Source organism: Sylvia atricapilla, chromosome 28 (assembly GCF_009819655.1).
Source record: "Sylvia atricapilla isolate bSylAtr1 chromosome 28, bSylAtr1.pri, whole genome shotgun sequence".
Lineage (NCBI taxonomy): Eukaryota > Metazoa > Chordata > Aves > Passeriformes > Sylviidae > Sylvia > Sylvia atricapilla.
Genome location: NC_089167.1, coordinates 2,398,435 through 2,423,508, shown reverse-complemented (window position 1 = coordinate 2,423,508; position 25,074 = coordinate 2,398,435). Strand labels below are relative to the sequence as shown.

At 45.0% G+C, this 25,074-nt stretch overlaps 1 protein-coding gene across 1 annotated transcript in view; it reads left to right on the top strand.

Moving 5' to 3' along the window:
- Nucleotides 1-2,139: 2,139 nt before the first annotated feature.
- The window catches only part of DOCK5 (dedicator of cytokinesis 5), a 63,854-nt gene continuing 40,919 nt past the window's right edge, over nucleotides 2,140-25,074 (top strand). The window contains exons 1-18 of the mRNA XM_066337377.1: nucleotides 2,140-2,218; nucleotides 7,319-7,359; nucleotides 8,196-8,251; nucleotides 9,074-9,170; nucleotides 12,613-12,761; nucleotides 13,437-13,572; nucleotides 13,722-13,879; nucleotides 14,494-14,575; nucleotides 15,068-15,197; nucleotides 15,358-15,430; nucleotides 16,841-16,983; nucleotides 18,212-18,337; nucleotides 18,913-19,037; nucleotides 19,639-19,737; nucleotides 20,743-20,815; nucleotides 22,243-22,346; nucleotides 22,983-23,175; nucleotides 24,008-24,105. Coding sequence (XP_066193474.1) covers nucleotides 2,209-2,218; nucleotides 7,319-7,359; nucleotides 8,196-8,251; nucleotides 9,074-9,170; nucleotides 12,613-12,761; nucleotides 13,437-13,572; nucleotides 13,722-13,879; nucleotides 14,494-14,575; nucleotides 15,068-15,197; nucleotides 15,358-15,430; nucleotides 16,841-16,983; nucleotides 18,212-18,337; nucleotides 18,913-19,037; nucleotides 19,639-19,737; nucleotides 20,743-20,815; nucleotides 22,243-22,346; nucleotides 22,983-23,175; nucleotides 24,008-24,105 — 1,893 coding nt within the window. The 5' untranslated portion in view covers nucleotides 2,140-2,208. The remainder of the gene's footprint in view (nucleotides 2,219-7,318; nucleotides 7,360-8,195; nucleotides 8,252-9,073; nucleotides 9,171-12,612; nucleotides 12,762-13,436; nucleotides 13,573-13,721; nucleotides 13,880-14,493; nucleotides 14,576-15,067; nucleotides 15,198-15,357; nucleotides 15,431-16,840; nucleotides 16,984-18,211; nucleotides 18,338-18,912; nucleotides 19,038-19,638; nucleotides 19,738-20,742; nucleotides 20,816-22,242; nucleotides 22,347-22,982; nucleotides 23,176-24,007; nucleotides 24,106-25,074) is intronic.

Sequence of the window (25,074 nt, the reverse complement as noted above, 5' to 3'; positions counted from 1 at the left end):
AGAGAGAGCTCAGAGCCCCTGGCAGGGTGTAAAGGGACTCCAGGAGAGATGGAGAGGGATGGGGATGGAGGGACAGGACACAGGGAGTGGGAAAGGAGAGATTGGGGTGGGATGTTGGGAAGGAATTCCTGGCTGGGAGGGTGAGGAGGGGCTGGGCTGGAATTCCCAGAGGAGCTGTGGCTGCCCCTGGACCCCTGGCAGTGCCCAAGGCCACTTTGGAACACCTTGGGACAGCAGGGGATGTCCCTGCCCATGACAGAGGTGACTTTTAAGGTCCCTCCCAACCCAAACCATTCCACTCTTCCCATTCACATTCAGCTTTGGCCATGAGCATTATCCAGATTGATTTTTGTCTTAGGATGTGCATGGAATTTATACTTCTGGGCCAATTCTGGGCTCTGGGAGGTGTCTGAGCAGCACAGCCAGCTTCAAAAATCCCAATTTACAGCCCTCAGTGGGGAGGGAGAGGAGAGTGGCTGTGGGAGCAGCTCAGAGGGGCAGAAATGCGGTAAAATTGCTGGGAAAATTGTAGGTTCAGTGCATTTTCTGTGGGATAAACTGGGAAGAAATCCTGCCCTGCAGCGTGGGAAGATGTCCTGCGTGGGCTCAGGGATGCTGCAGGGGCTCACATCCCTGCTGGGATTGCTGTGGTCATAATATTGGGAAGAAATCTGGGATCTGGGAGAGAATTTCCTGCAGTGAAAGCCTCAGGCTGTGCTGGAGCCAGAGCACCTCATCCCCACGGGAATGGGAGGCATTTCATGGGAATTTCCTGGCAGGAGACTTCTGAGGGGTTTTGTTTTATTTATTTCCTTCTCAATCCAGAGCTCCTCAAATTCAAACCTTGGGAAGTCTCAAGAATTTCCCCTTCTGAAAAATGTTGGGGTGATTTTTTTTGTTGGTTTTTTTGGGGGGGCTTTTTTTTGTTTTGTTTTGTTTTGTTTTGTTTTGTTTTTTTTTTTTTTTTTTTTTTTTTGTGTTGGTTTTTTTTGGTTGGTTGGTTTGTTTTTGTTTTCTTAAAAAAAAAACCCAATGTGATTGTTGACCAGTGGATTTGCTCAGAGGTATATAAATTTTGTGCATGGGAAGATTTAATTGCTGCACTTAGGACGTGATCTCTTCTTACTCAGTATTTTAAATAAATGAGGCTGTGGTCTGCTCTTTGCTGATCAATTCCTTGAAGCACAGCAAAGCATTTCAGCGATTTGATATCTTTTTACTTGGTTTGAAAGCAAATTCAGTTTAAACTTCCCCAGGTTTGGTTTTTTGGTTTTTTTTTTTTTTGTTTTTGTTTTTGTTTTTGTTTTTTGTTTTGTTTTGTGTTGTTTTGTTTTGTTTTGTTGTTTTTGTTTTTGGTTTGGTTTGTTTTGTTTTGTTTTCCCCAGTGAAGCTCCAGCAAATCCCTGGGAAAAGACACTCCAGGAGTGTGCACTTAATCCTATTCCCCCTGGAAATCCCATAAGCACCCATCTTAACTTTGTCTTTGGGAGGGATTAAATTTGCTCAAAATCCCTGAATTTTGGAGCTAAAATTGGTTCTTGGCTCGGGGCAGAGCCTTTGGCAGCAAATGAAGGTGATTTGGTTTGGAATTGGGGGTGGTTTTTATAACCACATCCCGTTTCTGGTGTTTGCTGCTGCTGGAATTACTCCTGCAAAAGGCTGAAGAGTGATAATTAGGATGATTACGGTGATTAATTATGGAACTGATGTGCCTGAGGTGGTGGTGACCTCTGTGGGCAGGATTTTTGGCTCCTCCAGAAGGTGTCACAGGCCTGGAAGATAAAAACCCATCTCTTGTGGGGGGGTTAATATAATAATAACAATAATAATAGTAATAATAATAGTAATAATAATAATAATAATAATAATAATGTTGTGAAAATTATTATTATTATTATTTAAACGATGTATTGATTACACAGTAATTAATATTAATTATTAAGAAGACAACACTGTTGTCTGGCAATGAGCTTTCTTCACTATAAAATCTGGAACCAGACCCACCGCGTCCTTCCCCAACGTGTTCACCCCCAAGAGTGACTTAATTCCTTTTCCTTTCCCCAAACCTCATCTTGCCTTTGGATAACCCCTTCTCAAACCGGTTTTTTCCCCCTTTTTTCTCCCCATTTTCCAGCCATCTACAACTATGAGGCCACTCAGGAGGTGGAGCTGTCCCTGCAGGTGGGGGACACCGTTCACATCCTGGAGATGTACGAAGGTAGGTGAGGCTCAGAGGGCAAACAGGAACAAATGGAGGTGGTTTCTCACATTTTAAATCCGTGTTTGCAGCCCCTTTTCACAGCCCCAAAGCACAAACGTGGTGTCTGTGGTGGTTTGCTGCAGCCCCTGGATTTTTTTTAAAATGGTGTAAAAAAAAAAAAAAAATGCAGAAGTGCAGAGGATTTCTCAGCTCAGTGATCGAGGTGAGGTTTCTCACCAAGGCAGCGCTGAAAGAGAAAGAAACATTCAATTCTGGTTTTTAAATGTAATTTAATTTAATTTAATTGTTCATTTAATTCAGATAAACGCTGCTGTTTTCACCTGTCACCTCTTTGCTTTGTCTCCTCTTTGTTCTCATGGCATGAACTGATCCTGCTGGAAAATAATAATAATAATTTTTTAAAAAGCCCTGATTTTTAACCTGAATTAGTTTTTGATTTGAGTGGATGAGAGAAAAGGAGAGGGAAGGGCTGATTAGCTCGTAATTAATTCATTGTTTTTAGTTGTAATATCACAAACTGACTTTAAATGTTCTTAAAATTCTCCAGTTATGGAGCTTCCAGGCCCTTTTTTTGGCTGTTTCTCTCAGCCTTTCACCGGGACATTTTTCATGAGACCACAAAGAAAACCAAATTCTAATATTAAAGATTAAAATGACACTGGAGTGTTTCAAACCTCCCTACCAAATCAGACTCTTTGATTTCACTATTCAATTGGAACAAAGCCATTTAATCACTTTAAGGAATGCTCTGGTCCAAAATAATTCCCTCTCCAAAACTTTAAAGGTAAAATATAAATCCAATTATTTTTTTTTTCCACCAGCAGCGTCGATTTGAAGGAAGATTTCCCGTGCCCAGTGCTGGGATCAGGGAGTTAAAATTCCTAAAATTCTTTTTTTTATCAATTTCTTCTTGGCCCATTTTTCCCTTTGCATCCTCTGGAGCTCCCAATCCCTGCACTTTTGGGTTTGTCTCCTGCTGTGGGGAGAGGGGGAAAAAGGGAAATATCCCTGTGGAAATCTCTGATTCACCTGATTGTGCAAAAACACACAGGGGAGAGGGAGGAAAACTCCCTGGGGAAGAGGAGGCATCTTGTACTTCCCAAATTTTGGGGGGGTTTTACTTCTTTCTCTCTATTTTTATTATTTTTTGTCATTTTTTTAAGCCCCAGTTTCTTGCAATCAGCTCGACAGAGACAGGAATAGGGAATGAGTACATAAATGGTGATTTTGGCTTTTTTGATTTTTGTTTTTTAAGTCTTTTGGGTTTGTTTTTGGAGGTTTTTTTTGTGGGAGGGGGCATAGGTTTTTTTTTGTTTCTTGTTGTTGTGTTTTGGTTTTTTTTCCTGGTTTGTTTTTTTGTTGTTGTTGTTTTGAGGTTTTTTTTGGTTGTTTTTTTTTTTTTTTTTTTTTTTTTGGCCTGGAATCTCCCAAAGGAGAAAAGTCATCATTCTCACACACTGAGCCATCAGCAGGAAACAGAAATCTGTGGTCGAGCCACCTCTACAATTCCTACAAAACCAAAAAAAAAATCCCTTTTTTTCCAGAAAGAGCAGCCAAAAATCCAGACAGTTGTGAGTGTACAGGTCTGGTTTGGGAGGAAAAACGTTCTCACATTTCTTTTTTTCCTACTCCTTTTCATGCTAAAGCTGCCTGCTCACCAGTGCAGCTGATAAAAACGGGTTTTGTTCCTCTAATCTCTGATCTGGACACACAAACCTTGACTCAGGAAAAGTTTCCACGGAACCAGGGCAGGGGCTGTGTGGGAGGAGAGGTGGAGATGCCCCTTGGAGTCATTTTTTGGGGCTGGGAGATTCCCCATGAAGTCAGTTTTTTGGAGGGGGGGTTGGGATAAGCCCTATGAAATAATTTTTATGGGGCTGGGAGATGCCCTGTCAAAATATTTTTTGGGGGATTGGAAGATGCCCTATAAAATAAATCTTTGAGATTGGGAGAATGAAGACATTTTTTGGGACTTGGAGATTCCCCATGAAGTCATTTTTTGGAGGGAGGTTGGGACAAGCCCTATGAAATAATTTTTTGGGGTCTGGGGGATGCCCTGTGAAATAATTTTTTTTATATTGGGACAAGCCCTGTGAAATCGTTTTTTGGGGGTTGGGAGATACCAAATAAATCTTTGGGGTTAGGAGAAGGAAACCCTGTGAAGGCATTATTTTGGGGCTGGGAGATTCCCCATGAAGTCATTTTTTGGGGGTTGGGACATGCCCTGTGGAGTTATTTTTTAGGGTCTGGGAGATGCCCTGTCAAAACATTTTTTGGGGGGTTGGAAGATGCCCTATAAAATAAATCTTCGGGGTTGGGATAATGAAGACATTTTTTGGGACCTGGAGATTCCCCATGAAGTCATTTTTTGGGGAGGTTGGGACATGCCCTCTGGAGTCATTTTTTGGGGTCTGGGAGATGCAATGTAGAGTCATTTTTTGGGGTTGGGACATGCCCTCTGGAGTCATTTTTGGGATCTGGGATTTGCCCTGTGGAACCATTTCACACAGTGGGAGAACAGGGGGATCACACGAGGGGTGATGGATTCATTTTTCTGACCTGCAGCTCCCCTGTGTCAGGGATTCCTCTGGAAAATCAGCTCCAGCTTGGACAAAAGGACACAGGGAAGGATGTCAGAGGGAAACCACCGCAGGCTGAGGAGTGGGACCTGAAGGTTCCAGATATCCCCAGTGCAGGCTCCTGGAGTCATGGAATGGTTTGGGTTGGGAGAAACATAAAAATCCTCCTGTCCCACCTCCTTCCACTATCCCAGCTTGCTCCAGCCTGGCCTTGGACCCTTCCAGGGATGGAAACTCTTCCAGGGATGGAAATCCTTCCAGAGGTGCCACTGACAATCTGTGCAGGACCCCTGAGAGCTCTCAGATCTCTTTTCTCAGATCCCTTTTAAACAAACCCAACCAAACCCTCTGCAGAGCCCAGGGTTGTTCCTTCTGGTCCCCACGCTGCAGAGCGAGGTGTTCTTAATTTTTATTTTCATTTTTATATTTTTTTTAATTATTTTTTTTTTATTTTATTTGTCTCCTCTCTCTGCCTGCAGAAGGGCAGGGAGCTCCTGGTACAAGATTTCTCCTTGCCCTGATAAGAAGACAGAGGAGGAGCAGCGTGTGCTCCTCTTGCCTGCCAAGGATTCAGAACTCTCAAAATCCAGGGAAAAAAAAAAAGGAAATTTGCTGCCTGCAGGATTTGGGAGGCTGCTGTCCTTGAGCAAGGAGCTGGGAGGATATTTTGCTGTTTTTGGGGGGGGAATCTCCTCCTAATCTGCAGGATTTATCCTTGTTCTCTGCAGAATTCCAGGGCAGCTGTGGGAAAAGCCTGGCTGTGGCTGGAAGGAATGTGTGCTCACATTCCTTCCTGGCCCGTGCTGCTGCAGAATTCAAGAATACCTTGAATTTGTGGCTGGTTTCAGTCAGCCCTGTGCAGGGTGAAGCAATGCCCTGAGAGGACAGGAGGAGGAACAGGGACTTTGTGGTCCCACATGTGACCTGGCCTTGCCTCACCAGGGAGAACTTGGTCATCCCTGCACTCTTGGGCTTGGATTTTTCATTTCCACGCTGCATGAAATCCACCCAATGAAAGGTCAAATTGAGGATTTGATCCATTGAAAAAAGAACCCCAACAAAACAGCAACTCCAAACTTTTAGCCATTTCTTTGCGAGGCTGCTTATTTTTTTTTCATTATTTTTTTTTTTTGTTTTCAAACAACTCAGATTTCAGTCTGAGTTTTCAAAAAACAAGTCAGATTCCAGTCTGAAATTTTCTATATCATCATCAACTGCAAAACCTTTCTCCATTTTTAGCCCATCTCTGCTTGGGAAAAACACTCCAACGCTCTCTCATTCTTCTGAAGATTTAAGCAGATTTTATTTTGGGTTGTTTTTTTTTAAAGAAGAAATGATGTAATGGATTGACCACTGCCCAAAGATTGATGTTGCTGTTCCAGTGATGGATAAAGTCATGGAAAGGGGCAGCAGAATTCCGACCAGGGGTTGCACAAGGCGCTTGCAGAAGCAGCTTTGCACAACCAGGGCCAACGTGCTTTTTGTGCAAGGATTGCCAAATATTTTACAGGAGTGGGGGAAGGCCAAGGGGCCCTCTGAGCCGGGGGGAAGTTGTGATATCAAAGTGTGATATCACTTTGTGAATGTGTCAAATGGGATCCAAACCCTTCCTGGGGAATTCTGTGAGCTCTTGTCTCCCACCCTGAGCAATTGGTGCTTTCCCCTTCAATTCATGACAAACTTAGATAAAAATAAAACCTAAATCTTCTCATCCCTAATCCAGGACCTCAGCCATGGCTCCATCAGCAATGGATTATCTTGTTTGCCTCCTGTGGAAAGAAATGGAGTTTCTTCTTTCCTCCAAATTTATTACTGGAATATTGGAGTTTTTTTGAGGTGGAGGAACCTCCCCATTGCTGGAGAAATTGCACAAAACTGCACTTGAGAAAAGAAATAGATGGAAATACAGCCACATGCACATGAAATTCCTCAATTAAATAGGAATGAAACCATTCTAATCTCTAATTGATGGCTGAGGAGTGTCAGATCCATAGTTCTTTACGGAACCTTTTTGATAAATACAGGAAAATGGGAGGGACCAACAATAAAACCACTAAAATAAAATTAAAAAACCAGCCCAAAGAAACCAGCCTCCCCTCCTCTCTTCTTTGCCTGATTATTCCCTTAAACCCCTTTGCCTTCTTGATGCTGCCACTCAGCTTGACATAATCTTCTTGGATGGGCTTTAATGTCCCTCCCAACCCAACTCATTCCATGGAAATCCTCCTTAAACCCCAGGTGCCAAAGAGAGGAGAAATATTCTCTCAGAGCCTTGGCTCCTGAGACCCAGGCAGCACAATTATTGCTTCTGCCTTAACGAATTTTAGCTTTTACCAAGGTAAGATTGACAAACAGGATTTGTGTTAGGCCAAGGAGCTCTGATTGATTCATTTTTTTAATCCCAAATGAGCAGATCAACAAATTGGTGTTGTAGGAAGGTGGTGAGAATAACAATTTGTATTTAATTGGCTGCCAGCAGGAAATAATTCAGTGTAAATCCCTGTGTTTGCTTTGCCAGGCTGGTACCGAGGATACACGCTCCGGAATAAATCCAAAAAGGTACAAACTCACTTTTGGGTGACCCCCATTTTCATTTCCCACCTTGCCAGACCCCACCTGGTGCTGAAAACTCTTGGAATTCTTGTCTTAACATCAGGGACAGAAATCCATTACCTTGGGCTGAAAGTTCAGAGCCGTGTGTTGGGTTTTCCTCCACTGGAAACGTGAGAAATTCCAAAATTACCTGTTCCCATCTCCATAGAGGAATTTATTGCTTCATCATGATGCTCTGGGACCTGTGCACATCCAGCATTCAATAGAATAGAATTCCCATTCTATTTAATGGGAATATCAGAGTTTTTTGCTGGAAAATATTCCAGAAATTACACATCCCTGGCTGTCAGCCAAGCTGCTGGAGCTTGAGCTGGAATTCCCCCAGGAATTCTGGCACCTCTCCTGAGGTAATGCCCCCCACAGCCTCTGGTTTTAGGGGAAAGAGGAGAGAAAAGGGATCAGGAAAGGATTTCAGCATTTTCAGATTTTCTAGAAGGTTTCCCTGTAACAACAAAAATTTGGGAATTTCTGCAGGTGCTGGTGGTGGGAGCTGTTTTAGGCAGCACAGGGACATGGGACTCCAGGAATATTTCATGGTAATGACTGATAATTTTCAGGAATTTCCAGCATTTCCTCTAGGAAGATGAGGATTATTAGAGTAAAACAAGGAATCAGCTTCTCTGAGTTGCCACTATGGAATCTGCTGCTCCTCCCTGTCCTTTTTTGGGACATTCCTTATTGCTTTCTCCTGTTGGTTTTTTGTTGTTGTTGTTGTTAAATATCTTGTCACACCCTGTCCCACAGCGGGATTGATTTATTTCACTTCTCTCTTTATTTTTTAGGGCATTTTCCCAGAGACCTACATCCACTTAAAAGAGGCCATCGTGAAGGACCGGGGGTAGGTCGGCACTTCTTCGGCACCAGAACCCCGGCGAATTTTATTAATTTCATTCCATTTAAACCCCCCAAAACAACCAATTTAAGTAGCTGTGGCTGTCACAAACCCAAGGTGTTCCTCCTGGCGCTGCATAATCCCGTTTTTCAGAGCACTGCAGTCAGGAGTAGGGGCAGCAGGGGATGATTTGCAGAATTGAGGAGGAAGCTCTGCTGGACAAAGCAGCAGTGGGGAGGGTCAGCCCAACTCCTCTGGGAACTCCTGAAAGTCATAACAGGCTCCTGTTGGCAGCCAAGGGCTCAGCAGGAGCGTGGATTCCTTCCTGTCCTGGAAAACACTGGAGGAAATGACTCCTCATTGGATTCCTTGAGCTGAGTCTGTGCTCCTTCAGTGAGAGCAAAACAGCGGCTGCAAAGGAAGGAACTTTATAAAACGCTTTTTTTTTTTTTTCTTTTTTTTTTTTTTTTTTTTTTTTTTGTCCTTTAAACTCTGGTTTTCGATTAAATGTTGCCATTGGAAGTGTGCGTTCTTCCAAACTTCATTTCTGTCTCTCTATGCTCGGTTTGGAATGGATCCATGGGGAATAAGAGGAGTAAAAGGAGCTGGAAGCATTTTTGCATTAAAAAACGGATGATGAATGTGGATGTGTGTGTTGAGAACAGCTTAAGGGTCTTGTGAGTGAACTGTGTGAAAACCAGCCCCTCTGGAATTCCCATTTACATATTTATTAAAAAAAAAAAAAAAAAGGAAAAAATGGCATATTTTCCATCAGGTTTTAACCCTGAGTGTGGAACTTTTCTCTGATTTTCTCCTGTTTCTCTGCAGGCAGCATGAAACAGTGATCCCCAGCGAGCTGCCCCTCGGCCAGGAGCTCACATCCACGCTCAGGGAGTGGGCAGTGATCTGGCACAAGCTCTACGTGGTGAGTTCTCCCCAGGGGCCGGTGTTTGTCCCGGGTGAGCTGAGCCTGGTGCAGGGCGCTCTGTGCCTCTGGATGGTGCAGGATTGAGGGATGAAACGGGGCTGGGAGTGTTCTGCTGGCAGATGGGAAGGCTCACAGAGCTCGGGGTGACACTGCCCTGGGCAGAGGGGCCTGGCACAGGTCACACTGTCACCGTGGCAGGGCTGGCTGGGGCTCACAGCTTGATGCAGCAGCCCTTTTTTCCTTTTGAGGATTTAAATGAGCCGAGGCACAGACTGTTCATCACATCATAAAAAGGGTCCTGGTTTATTCCTCTTCCCAGCTCAGAAATTCCTGACTCCAACCATCCCCTGACCCTGCCTGCAGCAGCTCCTGCCACGGGTTTGCAGCTTCTGACTGCTGGTTATTGTCTGCTGAGCTCTGACTGCGGGGATTGGGGTGACACTGTGACTGCAGGGATTGGGGTGACACTGTGACTGCAGGGATTGGTGACACTGACTGCAGGGATTGGGGTGACACTGTGACTGTGGGGATGGGGGTGACACTGTGACTGCGGGGATTGGGGTGACACTGTGACTGCAGGGATTGGGGTGTGACTGTGACTGCAGGGATTGGGGTGACACTGTGACTGCAGGGATTGGGGTGAGACTGACTGCAGGGATTGGGGTGTGACTGTGACTGCAGGGATTGGGGTGACTGTGACTGCAGGGATTGGGGTGACACTGTGACTGCAGGGATTGGGGTGACACTGACTGCAGGGATTGGGGTGACACTGTGACTGCAGGGATTGGGGTGACACTGTGACTGCAGGGATTGGGGTGACTGTGACTGCAGGGATTGGTGACACTGTGACTGCAGGGATTGGGGTGACACTGTGACTGCAGGGATTGGGGTGACACTGACTGCAGGCTTTTCCCCAGCTAGACTGTGACTTCAGGTTCCAACAACAGGCTCTGATTGCAGCCCCAGACTGACCTCACAGGGGGAATTCCTCTCTCCCCAGATCCTTCTTCATGATGCTCCTCACCAGCTGACCCAGTCCCTTTTATCACACTTATCTTTAGTGGATGTGGCTGTGACTCATCATTTTGACTTGTCAAACACCACATCATGGAATGTCCTGAGCTGGAGGGGGATCATTGATCCAACTTTACACAGACACCCCAAAATCTCACCCTGAGAGCATTGTCCAAACCCTGCTGGAGCTCTGGCAACCTCGTGGCTGTGCCCATTCCCTGGAGAGCTGTCCCAGGGCTTATTCCAGCCTTTTGGGGGAGGAATCTTTCCCTAAAATCATCCCTGACCCAGCTCCAGCCATTCCCTGGGTCCTGTCCCTGGAGCTGCCCCACAGAAGGAATTTTTGGCTGCTCCAAGGGCTCTCATGTCTGGAGGTCTCAGTCACATCAGCAGTGTCCCCAGCCAAGGCACTGCAGGGCTTTGAGGATTGTCCTGCTCTAGGTGCTTCTTGCTCAAAGAAATGAGTCCACAGTCAGTTGTTTTATTTTAAAGGCACATTAAAGAGTCAAACTTGATTTCTGTCTGAGCAGTCCCGAGCTCAGCCTGCACAAAATGTGCTCCAGAACTTTTAATTAAGAAGAGGGAGTGAGTTTAAATGACCTCTAATCACCCAGAGCAAGTTTTCCTATTGGCAATTTCGCCAGGCCACAGATACGTTGTGTTTGTGTGCCAGGAAACCACAAGAATTTGTTCCACCCTCTCCATTTAATGAGAAGCTCTACATGCTGGAATGACTGTGTGAAAAGAGAGTTTTGTTCCTGGCATTTTTTTATTTCTGAATAACTTTCAGATCCCAGCCTCAGAATCTGCCTTTTTTTTTTTTTTTTTAACGAGCAGAAATCTTCCATGTTCCTGTGCTTAACCACTCAAAGTCTTAAAATAGGTTTGGAAAACGTTGTGGTTTAAAATGGGTTGGAGTTTATTTTATTTTCCCTGCAGTATGTCTGAAAAGAATTTTTAAAAAAGCTTTTAAAGCTCTTTTTTTGAAGGAGGAAGGAGGCATTTGAGGAGAGAAAGGAAACATGAGGGGATTTTTTATTTTGGTAGCATTTAATTTCACTTCTTTAATTCATGTGGGTTTCATTTGCAGCAGTGGCTTTATCTCCACTGCAAAATAAATACAAAAATAGGGAGAGTTTTTAATTGGTTTGGTTAATAGGAATTAGCCATGAACATAACTCTGGTCAAATTGAGGTCTGCTCTGAAAATTCACAGAAACTGCCTTTCCTTTGCTAGCTTTTTTTTATGCAAGAACATATTTTATTAAATATATCTCAAATCTCCTTTCTATAGAGCTAAAAACTCGAGTAGCCCCTGTCAGCACCTTGGTGTTCACCCAAACCAAAAGGAGAATTGTTTCCAGACCTTTAAATTCCAAGGGAATAGGAGTAGTTTGTATCATTCCTGTTCATTGCAGAGATGAGAAGGGGGAAATAATTACAATTAGGTTATTTTTGAGCTGTGTGGGAGCAGGGGGTGGGTTGTAGCTCACCATTGACAGCCCAGTGAGCACCACAGTGAGCTGTGATGGAAACATGACCCAAACCAAACTTCGGGCTCTCCAAGCCCAGGAAAGGTTCTTAATGCAAAACCAGGCACTGAATTAGGCTTAGATTTTTTTTCCCTTTGGATCTGAATACGCTCATCACTGTCCCAGGAACTCCAAATCTGTGTCACTTCCCTGTGAAAAGAGGCAGAATCCTCCCAGGAACTGCCCCACTGTGGTGACAGAGAGAGAGTGAAGCCTGAGCTCACCTTTTTGAAGGATTTAAATCTCTTCCCTGCCGCTTTTAAAAGCTTATTTACTTACCTAAGCACATACTGCCACAAACAGGGTGAGTTATCACCTCTCCTTGTTTAATTACATGGGAACCTCTCCATGTTTAATTAATGGGAACTACGAGATGCAGGAACAAGGTGTGGGGATGGAACTGGTTTTATGGGAGTGGAGCCAGTAAAGGGCAGGGGAAATATTTTCATTAATTAGAGATGACAACAGAGGGAACTCTTCAGCAGGCAGGGTTCGATGTCTTGTTCAGTGCCTTGTTCAGTTGTGGTCCTTTACCATCATTTCTCTGCAGATTATAAAATTCCCTTTATAAAAAGCCTCCATCAGAGGAGCCTGGAAGTGTTGGAAAGCACCAGGAGTCTATTTTTAGTGGGTGAGGTTTTGCTGCAATAATGTTCCCAGGGAAAGGTGAAACCCTTAAAGACACTTAAAGATCTTAAAGGCACTTAAACCTTGGCAGTGCCAAGTGCTGCAGAGTTTTCTGCGTGATCTCGTGGTGTCACAAACTCTTCAGGTTTTTTTTTTTTAGTTAAATAAAACTTGCCTGGTTCTGCAGCTGCACACTTTTCAGAGGGGTTACTGAGCTCAGCTTTCCAGGTTTTTCTCCATTAAAATTGCCCCTTTTTTTTGCCTCAGAACAACAAAACCACGCAGTTCAGGCACGTCCAGCAGCTCACCTACAGCCTGATCGAGTGGAGATCCCAAATCCTCTCTGGGACCCTGCCCAAGGATGAACTGGCTGAGCTCAAGAAAAAAGTCACTGCCAAGATCGACTATGGCAACAGGTGAGCTCCAAATTCTGCCTGGAGGCTCCCAAACCCCAGGGAAGGCTTTTAATGGAAAACCAGGCACTGAATTAGGCTGACATTTTCCTTGGAAAGGATGAAATGGCACTTTGGAGTCCCCGTGACAATGTGGCCACCTGGCAGGTGGACGTGGGGCACTTGGTTCTTGATGTGCCACAGATCTCTCTGTGCCTCGGCAGGAATTCTCCTCTCTTAATTCCGCACAGATCCTGGCACGGGGAGACCTTTGGAGCACAGTTTGTGCCTGGGTTTGGGTGTTGGGGGGGAAATGCTCGGCTTTATCAGCAGCTAAGGGGCAGCATTCCCTGGGCACTCCAGCCCTCAGTGGTTTGCAGGGTCCAGGACTCCTTTATCTGCCTGGCAGCTGTGATTCACCTCCAAAAAGTGAATTAAGAAGCTTATGGCAAAGAATAACAATCAGCTGCAATCTGTGACCTTTTCATCCACTTTTGAAATAAAGCCATTTAAACAGGAACATTTCTTTCTTTAATGGGAAAATGGGGGAGAGGAGTTTTTTGAGGCAGGAAAACCAGCAGTGAGTGGGGTTATTCCAAGGAGTGAGATGTTGAGCAGTCCTGGGCAGTGATTTTATCTTTGCTGCTCCCACATTCTGGAATTTCTTTATATATTTTTTTGTCTCCTGGGGCTGTCCAGGATCCTGGGTCTGGACCTGGTTGTCCGAGATGACAACGGGAACATCCTGGACCCGGATGAGACCAGCACAATCTCCCTCTTCAAGGCCCATGAAACTGCATCCAAGAGGATTGATGAGAGGATCCAGGAAGAGAAGGTACCTCTGGTGTCCCTGCTTTGCCCTCTCTACTCAGTGGTTTCTGTATTCCTCTTCCTGTTGTGCTCCTTTGGCAGCAGAACTAAATCCTCCTGGGTTTGTTTGGAGTGGAAGTAGAAAATCTGATGGAAATATGAAATTCTTTGCAGTCCCTACAGCAGAGTTTGGATCTCCGGGGGCAGCCAATTTACAACTCCACCCACACTTACAGCCTCTATGTGAACTTCAAGAACTTTGTCTGCAACATTGGGGAGGATGCAGAGCTGCTGATGAGCCTCTACGACCCTGACCTCTCCAAATTCATCAGGTCGGGGCTTTATTTTATTTTTTTTTGTGGAGGGGGAGATTCTTCAGCAATTTACTCATCAGGGTGATCATTCTGAAGAAGCCAGCAGGTTGGAAAGGGAGATGCGGGAGATGTTTTCCAGTTCTGTTGGTTGCTGCCCCAGTGGGGGGGGAAAATTAATTCCAATTACTTTGGAATGGATTTCAGAGAGGAAGCCCAGGCACTCTCTCTCCTAAATCTGGGGATTTCTTTGATCCCACATTGTCTTTTTATAGTCTCAATTTTCCCTGCTGTGGCTGTAAGCCTTGCTTCAGAGCATTTTATTAATTGTTTCCCAGTAAATCATGGATTTGAGTGGTGTTTGCTGTCCAGTCAGTGTCAGTTCACATCTGAGGAGTTGGGGGTGACATGAGGAGCTTTGTCAGGGAGGCAGTTCCCTGGCAGGAGCACTCTGTGCCCATCACTGCGGTTATCAGGTGTGGCCCTGCACTGGGAATTGTCCAGGCACTCCAGAGGCATTTTGGGATGAAATATTGGTCAAATATTCCTAAATGGTCAAAATTCTTTTGGGTTTTTGGCAAGGAATGGAGATGTCAGGTGTTGATTTGTTAAAATTTACTTTTTCTCTTTTGCAGTGAAAATTACTTGGTCCGTTGGGGCAGCAACGGGATGCCCAAAGAAATTGAGAAACTGAACAACCTCCAAGCAGTGTTCACTGTGAGTTCAGAGAATCCCAGAACGGGTTGGAAGGGATTTAAATCCCATCAGTGCCACCCCTGTCATGGCAGGGACACCTCCCACTGTCCCAGGGTGTTCCAGGGACAATTCCAGGGATGGAGCAGCCACAGCTCCTCTGGGAATTCCAGCCCAGCCGCTCCCCAGCCTCTCAGGGGAGGATTTTTCCCCAGTATTCCATCCAGCCGTGGCGGTGGGAAGCCATTCCCTGTGTCCTGGCACTGTAGATGTCTCCATCCCCCTCGTGGTCTCCCTCCAGATCCAGAAGGCCACAATTTTTACCTGTGTCTAACCCAACAAAGCTCCCTCTTTCTCTTTTCCACTCAGAAAGGAGATTGATGGGTTTTAACTCATCGATTTTAACATTTAACTCTTTCATTGACTTTAACATTTTAACACCTTCACATTTGGACGCTCTTCGAGTTCGATTTTAACATTGATTTGAATACTTTTTTTTTAAATTTTTCTTTTCAGGACTTGAGCAGCTCTGACCTGATCAGGCCCAGGATCAGCCTGGTGTGCCAGATTGTTCGTGTGGGGCACATGGAGCTGAAGGATGGCAAGAAGCACACGTGTGGGCTGCGCAGGCCCTTTGGGGTGGCAGGTGAGCTCTGCCTCCTTGGGGACACCACCACACCCATGGGAGGGACAGGGACACGGGGCTGGGAGCTGGCCCAAAACAACCCCTTTGTTGTTTCCATTCTGAGAGGGAAAAGCCCTCTGGGTTCTTGGCAGCTGTGAGTGATGCTCTGGTGTCGTTGCAGTGATGGACATCACTGACATCATCCACGGCAAGGTGGACGACGAGGAGAAGCAGCATTTTATCCCCTTCCAGCAGTGAGTACTGATGGCTGCAGAGCTCCCCCCGTGTCCTTTGGGAAGGGCAGAGCTGCCCAGGAGCCTGGCACAGCCCCAGGGGCTCTGCAGACAGATCAGCTGATAGCAGCAGTCAGCTCTGTGCAGGGAGAGCTTTCTGTCACCCCTCTGGAGCCTTCGTTCCCTTGTCATGGCTCTGTGACAGACTCCATGGCTTGGGGCTGCTTCAGCTGGGATTTCTGGGCGCTGTGGGGTGAGGAAGAGGAGCACAGGACAAAATGATGTCGTGCCTGGGGGTGATGTGACTTCCAAAATGTTAGAGGGGTTGAAAGGCAGGATTTTCAGAGAGGCTGAGCAGAGATTCAGCTTTTTGTTGCTGTTGTGTGGGGCTCTCTGTGCTGCCCTGCCCTTCCCACTTTTCCTTTTCAGGGTCAGTTGTAGGATTTCTCCCTCTTCCTGGGGAAAAAAAAAATTCCAGCCTCAATGGGTTCTGCATCTCTGCGCTGAGAGTTAGATTTGTGTGTTTGTTCTGCCTGCTCTGATGGCTGAATTCTTTTGGCTTGTTACAGTAATGGAAATGGAGCTTGTTTGGGTAGACCCAGCCTTGTTGTTACAGCCCTAAATAGAGCACAGCATTGGCTGCAGCCATTTGTTGTTACAGGGTATTTTTAGGGGAGATTTGGGTTTATTCCTCTGCCCTTTCAGGGCCTGGAAGGACGGTTTTCCCTTTGCAGAGTAATGGTAGTCTGCTACTCTTTTTTTTTTTTTTTTTTTTTTTTTTTTTGGTGAGTTTGGTTATTTTTTATTTGTTTAGGGGGAGTTTTCATTTTGTAAATTTTTTTTTTTAATTGAAGGCTTTTCCTTGCTTGTTTGATTTGTTTTTTTGTTTTATTGCAGGTTTTTTTTTTTCCCCCATTTTTTTTCTGCTCTAATGAGGCTGAGTTCAGACCCTTAGCTGGGGGACAGGATGGGCAGCCTTTGGAGACCTCATTTCTCCCTCATTATTTATTCTGTGGGTACAGGAGTGAAGTCAGGCTCCAGACCCAAATCTCAGCAGTCTTGCTGGTGACTAGGGATGGATTCATCACTTAGATGTTGTCACTGCAGTCGTTAATTTATGGTCATTTCTATTAGTTTACCAATAGTTGATCTGCATGGGGACAGCTCTGAGGCAAACCTGAAGTCAGGGCTTAAATCCTGAGGTCGGTGTTACTTATTTAGGGGCATAAACTGTGCTGCATTTCCTGGTGTGAAGGTTTAAATGGAATTAGTGCAGGTGAGGGAATGAAAACCCCAATGGAATCCTTTAAAAAAAAATAAAATCCTACATTTATTTGGAAAACATCATCTACTGCCCATCCCTCTCCTTGTGTGTGGTGGGTGTCAGTCTGCCCCAGTTCCTCACCCCGTTTTTGTCACCCTGCTGCCCAGGATTGCCATGGAAACCTACATCAGGCAGCGCCAGCTCATCATGTCCCCCCTGATCACCTCCCACGTCATCGCTGAGAACGAGCCCCTCACCTCCGTCTTCAACAAAGTCATCGCCGCCAAGGAGGTCAACCACAAAGGCCAAGGTGCAGCCTGGGGGAAACTCGGCCTGGGGGATGAATTTTTATAGGGCCAGAGTGGTTTTAGCCCCACAAAGATCCATCAAGCTCTGAGGAATGACCAGAAACCTCCCAGAAATGGCTTCGAAATAATTAACGAGGCGGCTGATGGGAGGGGTTTTCAAAAAGGAAAAAGGTTTTAAGTAAAGAAGAAAATAACAAACTGTACAAAAAAAATAGAGTACAAGACCTACAGAGTGCAGGGAGGTCCCTTGCACCTGATGGGAGCTGTTTTGAAAAAGCAAAAAGGTTTTAAATTGAAGAAGAAAATAACAAACTATACAAAACGAAACAGTAAAAAGCCCTACAGAGTGCAGGGAGGTCCCTTAAACCTGCCGAGACACCCCAAAAATGCCCTGAGAGACTCTCTGTGCTCTCTCTTAAGTATTCAGTGATCTGGGAGGGATTTTTGGCTTGCTGCCCAATAGAAAATATCCACATTCCTTGAGGAACAGCTCAAGGACCCAACAAGTGCCTTTGTCCTGGCGCTGAGTCAATTATGGTGAGAGGAACATGGAATTTTCTGGTTCTTTTTCCTTCAAAGCTCAGGGGTGAGGCTTAAACTCTTCTCCTGATAGGGAAACACCTGCTGGGGTGTGAGGGGTGCACTGCACCACCGAGGGAGGTTCCATGGGGAATAAAGGGTGGTGAAAGTCTAGAGATCAAGGTTTAGAGGAGATTCATCCCTCTCCCAAGCCCAGTGCATGGTCTTGGCCATGGTTATTGCTTTGTCCCTTTGTCACTCCGTCACACACAGAGCTAAAATCCAGATAAAACCAGGCAAAACTTTGTGTGAGAGCAGCTCCTCACTTGCCAGTCACGGGCTTAAGGTTAGTATTTTTTGACACCTTTAAAATAAAAAGTGTTGTATGGGTGTGAAATATTTGTAAGTGGACGTGGCTGCGTGCCCTGAATGGCTTTGGCCTAAGTCAAATTATTCTGGATTTTTCTGGTCTTCCTTGGCTCAAAGACACTCAAGATTCATCTCTGAAAATTTGGGGTTTACTTCAAAGAATCTTCTTGCCCAGCAAAGTCTTACTCAGGTTCAGGGACATGGAGAATTGGGCAAGAGAGAACCAGATGGGGACATGGAGTTTTCATGAAAACACAGATTTTTTTTGGAAGCACAGTCCTGAATTTCACTGGTTTGTGCCTTTTTGTTGTCAGTAAACAAGTGTCATGTCCCTTTCCTTAGGTCTCTGGGTCTCCCTGAAGCTGCTCCCTGGGGATCTGGCTCAGGTTCAGAAGGATTTTTCTCACCTTGTCGACAGATCCACTGCAGTGGCTCGGAAAATGGGGTTCCCTGAGATCATCCTTCCTGGTAGGTCCCATGTGCTTCTACATTCCTGGAGTGAAAGAGCCACCTGAAATTCTAGAATTTCTGTCATTAAAAAGATCTATTTTTATTTGATAACTTCGTATTTTTCTTCAGATTCCCAGGTTTTGGTTGGTTTTGTTGTTGTTGTTGTTGTTGTTGTTTTGTCACAAGAAGTTGAAAACATGAGTTTCCTTTCCCTATGGCAAAATGATGGTTTGTGGAGGGAGTTTGGGAAGAAAATGTCTCTTTAGTCAAAGGAATTTTTTGTTGCATGTGGCTTTGACTCTGAATGAATCCATTCATTCGGAGTGGATTTAACCCTAGAGAGCTCAATAAATTAAAAGAAAAAAAAACAAAAAACAACAAAACACCAAAACATAAGGACAGAGGTTTATAGAAAGGAAAATGGTTCATTTCAGAAGATTTTTATGTAATTTGAGATGGAGATGAAAATGATGTGACGATGGATGTCATAAATAAAAGACTGAGAGGAAACTGAGGGTAACGTGGCACCCAAGGGTGTTAAATGTTAACATTGGGAAGGAGAAACCAGCTCACTGACCCCTGGGACGCTGCAGGTGACGTCCGGAATGACATCTACGTCACCCTGATCCAAGGGGAGTTCGACAAAGGGAAGAAGAAGACTCCCAAGAACGTTGAGGTCACCATGTCAGTGCACGACGAGGACGGGAACCTGCAGGAGGTGGGATGGCCTCTGACACTCTCTGTGGGTTTACCACCCAAATACCCCGTTGTACAGTTCTGCCTGAGGTCACGGTGGGTTTAGCCCCACAAATGTTCATCAAGCTCAGAGGGTTGGCCAACAACCTCCCAGAAATGGCTTCAGAATAATTAACGAGGTGGCTGATGGGAGATGGGTTTTAATTAAAGAAAGAAATAACAAACTATACAGAACAAAACAATAAAAGTCCTGCACAGTGCAGGGAGGTCCCTTGTAGCTGCTAAGACACCCCAAAAAACCCTGAGAGACTCTTGTGCTCTCTCTTAAATATTTAATGATCCAGGAGGGAGTTTTGGCTTGTTGCCCAATAGAAAAATATTAATTCCTTTCATTTCATTCCTTGAAGAACAGCTCAAGGGTCTAACTAGTCCCTTTGTTCTGCCACTGAGCCAATTATGTTGAGAGACCCATAGAAGTTTCTAGTTCTTCCTTAAAAGTTGAGGGATGAGGCTCAAACTCTTTCCCAATGTACAAACACCTGCTCGGGGATGGAAGTGCACTGCAACAACTCCACATTTACCTTTTTTTCTCTCCCTCCCCATCCCCTGTGTTTTGTCCAAAGAAAGCCATCCACCCCGGGGCTGGCTATGAGGGGGTCTCGGAGTACAAGTCTGTGGTTTATTACCAGGTCAAGCAGCCCTGCTGGTACGAGACCGTCAAGGTAGGGCTCAGTCCCTCCCCATCCTCCTTCTCTCTGTGCAAACCAGGACTGGTGGGTAACCACCATCTGCTGATGGAATTGATGTTCAGTTGGTGAAGGTTCTGATTCTTCAAAAGCCCAGTTAAAATATTCTTCTTTAAAGGCGTGTAAATCACAGCAAAGTCTTGGCTTGCTGTGGCTGACAGCCTTTCTCTGGCTCTGATTGTAATCTGAGTCGTCATTTCCATGGCTGTGAGCGTTGGTTTTGAAGATTTGTAAGGTAAAAAGATTGATTCTGTGATCAGTAAAGGATCTTTATCAAAGGTGTCCCGCTGAAATTTGATTTTTTTTTAAATTTTTAAAATTTTTCAAAATATATTTTAAAGATTTTTTATTAATTTTATTGTTTTATTATATTATAGTATGTTATATATTTTGTAATATATGGTCTATTTTCTATTATGCCTTATAATCACATTATAGTGCATACTATTTTATTAATACTAATGAATACTTATTGATATAATAATTATTTAATAATTACAATAATCTAACATATATTATTAATTGTATCATATATTTTATATTATAATAATTTTAATTATTTTATTTTTAAGACTAGGAAGATGAGGCTGGTTTTTTTTTGATTAGTTATAACTAAAAATTCAATGGTTTTGTACTTTGTTTGGGATTTTAAATTATAATGCGATGTAAACCCATGCTTGTGTTGATAGAGCTCTATGACTCTAATGATTTTCCCACTTTTTATACTGATATAAAACTGAAGGTTCACACTTGTTGTATGTGGGACAAAAAAAATGCCTGCTATTAATTATAGTTTCTCTGTAGCTCACGTTTGTGTGTTTGTTTTTTTGCTCCTGGGAGTTGTTAATGTGTTTTTGTGTCTGGTACAGCTCCATGCTCTTTTTTGGAATTTATTCTGTATTTGCACTCCCCAGTGCTGAGGGGTGGCACGGGACAGTTAAAATGCTGATTTATTTTTTATCCTGTCCCCTCCTTTTGCAGGTGGCCATTGCCATAGAGGAGGTCAGTCGCTGCCACCTGAGGTTCACGTTCCGGCACCGCTCGTCCCAGGAATGTGAGTGCCAGGAAGGGACACTCACAGCTTTGCTGAGCTCTCCTCTGTGGTGGTTTGAGAGCAAAACCAGTGAGAGACTCCAAATCAGAAATACAATTTAATAGGAAGAAAGAAAGAAAAATAAAAAAAAGTAAAATAAAGTAAATGCAGTAATACAAAAGACCCCTGATAGAGTCAGAATACAACCTGATCAGGGTGGTGGAAGCAGTCATGGTGAGGTGGTCTTCCTGAAGCAGTGATCCCATAGAAAGTTCTGGTAGCTCTGGGAATCCAGTGAGTAAAGGCTCCCTGTGCTGTCCCAAATCCCAGATTATATCCGGGCAGGAATCTTGGCTCCTCCCCCTGGGCGGAGCATCACCCAGTGGGCTGATCTCACTCTGTGAGCCCTGCAGTGGGTCAGGGTGGGAATTACATCAGAGTGGGAATGTTTGGCTCCTCCCCCTGGGCGGAGCATCACCCAGTGGGCTGATCTCACTCTGTGAGCCCTGCAGCAGGTCCTTGGTGGCCCATTAACCAGAGAGAGCTCCTGGAGGGAGTGACCTGTGAGTCCTGGGCAAGGCACCGATGGGCCATGAGCAGGGGACAGCCCCGAGGGAAAACACTGCCCCAGCTGGATCCCACAGCTCATGAGGGTGCTGACAGAATAAATACTTTGGGCACATCCTGCACTGAAACCCAGGACGTCCTCTCACTGAGTGCGGAACTTGCATTTCTGTTTATTCACATTATTACGGGTTTTTTCTTGCTCACTTTACTTATTCCCAGTTTTGTGGCAGGTGAGAAACCAAAAATTGTCCCAATTTTTTGCACCCGAGGTTTGGTGCTGTTTTTGTCCTGAAACTGAAAGTTGATAAGGAACAACTGTTTATTCCCCCAAAAGATAATTATCAATGCTGGTTACTGCTTTGGCTTCTCAGTGTAGGGCGTTGCTTTTATTTTATTTCACAAAATTCACTGCAAGGCCTGGTGGGCTTCTAATGATCTTCTTATAGAGGGATTTCTAATTAGGCTAATGAAGGGCTAATGAGAATGTTAGAGCCAGAAGCTTCACCAAATCACTCCAGAGCCCTGAAATGAGATCAGTAATGAGTTTAAAGTTTCTCAGAGGCACCTGGTTCTGAAGGCAGTGACATCCTTCCACATCCACAAACCAAACTCCCAACCAAAAACATCCATAGAATTCTATATCAGAGGATCATTGAATTGTTAAGTTTGGAATAGACCTGGAAGATCAAGGAGCCCATTAATCTGTCCATCCATCAGCACAAAAAAAGCCAAAACTGTCTGTGGAGGGTGCTCCAGGAGGATGTGTGTGTGCAGCTGCAGTTACCTGTGAGACAAAGCTGCTGATGAGATTACAGGGCTGCATTTTGGGTTGTGTGGACACGAATAAGGCAATTTCTGATGGAGATTTCTCCTCTTTGCAGCCAGGGATAGGTCTGAGAGAGCCTTTGGCATGGGCTTCGTGAAGCTGATGAATGCAGATGGGACGACGCTGCAGGATGGCAAACACAACTTGATTATTTACAAGGTAACTTGGCCATTTCCAGCCTTGTCTGCTGTTTAACCCATCCAAATTGTCTCTTGGCTGATTGTCCAAGCAGTAAAAAGCTACAAAATGTATATGGGGAGGGTGGGAAATCCTCCTGAACTCCGTGGTTTTGGAAATTGCCCAGCTCATTTGCAGAATGGGCAACTTATCCCTGAAATTAGAAGCTCAAACAGTGACAGAGATGGAATTTGCAGAATCGCAGAATGATTATGTTGGAAGAGACCTTCAAGATCATTGAGTCCAAACCCATTCTGGCTGTCACTGTGGGATGTAGCCCTGGTTCTGTGCCTGAGGTGTTTTGGTTTTCTGAAATCCTTTTCCCAGGGAATTTTCTGGAAACAGCAGAAATGTTTTTGTAGCTGTAACTTTGTTATTCATTCCTTTCCCCAGGAGGGACTTCTCCTTGATGTCCCTCTGCTCTGACCAATGGCAGTGAAGAGGTTTTGCCTTTGTGTCACCAATCCCATTGGTCTGTGTGAAATGGTATAAAAGGGAGACACATCCCAGAAATAAAGGAGTCATTTTCAGCCTCCTGAATCTCAGAGTCTGTGTCACTGTGGTGTAAAACAGTGTCAGTGGGACATGATCCTTCTCTCTGCTGTGTCCAACCAACAGGGTGACAGCAAGAAAATAGAAGATGCCAGGAGCTATTTGACCCTCCCTTGCACCAAAACAGAGATGGAGGAGAAGGAGGCTCCCTCAGGGAAAAACCTGCATCCTCTGGCCAACTTCACCCCCACCAAGGACAGCACCAAGGACAGTTTCCAGATCTCCACTGTCATATGCTCCACCAAGCTCACCCAGAATGGTAAGGTTTGTGCTGGGGGTCTGAAGTGCAGAAGGCATTTCCATCAGGCAGGATTTTGTCTGTGGGCAGAGAGCACCAGCTTTCATTTTTCTTGCATTTTTCTTGCATTTTTCTTGCATTTTTCTTGCATTTTTCTTGCATTTTTCTTGCATTTTTCTTGCATTTTCACGTGCCAGTGGCAGCCCTGTCCCATCATCTGCCAGAACAAACTCCCAGAATGTTTGTGCAGCCCCTAAAACCCTTCCAACACAAATATTCGATGCAAACTGCCAGTGCTAAACCCAAAATTTTGTTGGCACACGTGGAGATGTCCCATGTCAGTGACAGTGTCTGTGTTTGGTCAGAATTATTAATATTTGAGGTTAATTACTTTCTTTTGCCTGTTAAGAGAGCAGCAGTGAGGACTGAGCTCTCCAGGGTGGTGATGTGCATTAATTCTGCCAGGCTGCCAAAGGGATCAAAATGAAGAGTGATATGTGAATTAATCCAGCCTGGTAAATGAAGGGAGATTAAATCCAGTGCTAGTAAATGATGGGAGACTTCCAGCAGCTCTGGAAAGCTCTTGGGCTAAGTCATGCACTCCAATAAAATTCCTGGCTTCTTGAATCCATAAAAAACCCCTGCAAAATGGTCTCCAGGTGAGTTATTATCAGATGGCAGCCAGGTTTCCATTTATAGCAGGGCTTTGCTGTTTTGCCAAGACAAAAGCAGCACCTGAAGGTAAAGTTCTGTGCCTCAGGGTGACTTTTCTCTTGTGCACTGACTAAAAATAGCCCCCAGCCTTGCTGTGGGCTGGGGATTTGCTGATTGCTGCTCCTTGGTGTCCTTGCAGTTGACCTGCTGGGTTTGCTGAACTGGCGCTCCAACGTGCCCAACATTGCCCACAACCTCAGGAAGCTCATGGAGGTGGAAGGAGGAGAAATTGTGAAGGTATTCCCAGGGGATTTGAGTCCTCTTGATGCAGAAAGTCTGGTGTGTTGGACCCAGAATGTGTCTGGCTGGGCTGGGAGGGCAGTTCTGGGTGGAAGAGGAGAAATTCTGAAGATGTTTCCAGGGATTTGAGTCTCCTTGATGCACAAACTGGTGTCTCAGCCTGATGCTGGACCAAAAGAATCTGGGCTGAGAGGGAAGTTCTGGGTAGAAGGAGGAGAAATTGTGAAGGTGTTCCCAGGGATTTGAGCCTCCCTAGTGCACAGACTCTGGTGTCTCAGCCTGGTGTTGGACCCAAAATGTGTCTGGCTGGGCTGGGAGTGAAGTTCTGGGTAGAAGGGGGAGAAATTCTGAAGGTATTCCCAGGGATTTGAGCCTCTCAGTGCACAAACTCTCATGTATTGGACCCAAAATGTGTCTGGCTGGGCTGGGAGGGCAGTTCTGGGTGGAAGAGGAGAAATTCTGAAGGTATTCCCAAGGATTTGAGCCTCCTTGGTGACTCACACAGTGAATGCTGTGTCCCTGCACACAGGCTGAGTGCGGTGTCTGCCTCGGGACAGGGTTTGGAGGGCTCAGGGATTTTATCCCGGGGGATGAAGAGGCAATAAAAGAGCAAAATGGGGCCATTCAGAGCTGAGGAGAAAAGATCTTCCTTCCTGTGGAGATGGTCATGGCAATCATGTGCATGAGCACAGGGCTGGGATCCCTTTTTGGATGTTTCCTCGTGGACAGTTTGGGAAGTTTTTTCATAGTTTGGGAAAGAAGTGATTTTTTTTTATTCTTTTCTTTTAGTGTTTGTTAATAAACCCGTCTTTATACCTTTTAAATTTGAAGCTGCTTTGCTTTTATCCTATCTCACAGCAGAAAAAAAAAAAAGTAATTAGAGTCTAATAAATGAGGAAATTTTGCAGTTCAGCTGGGTTGGAAGGGAAAGGATGCTCCAGCTCCTGTTCAGGATGCCAGGAGCAA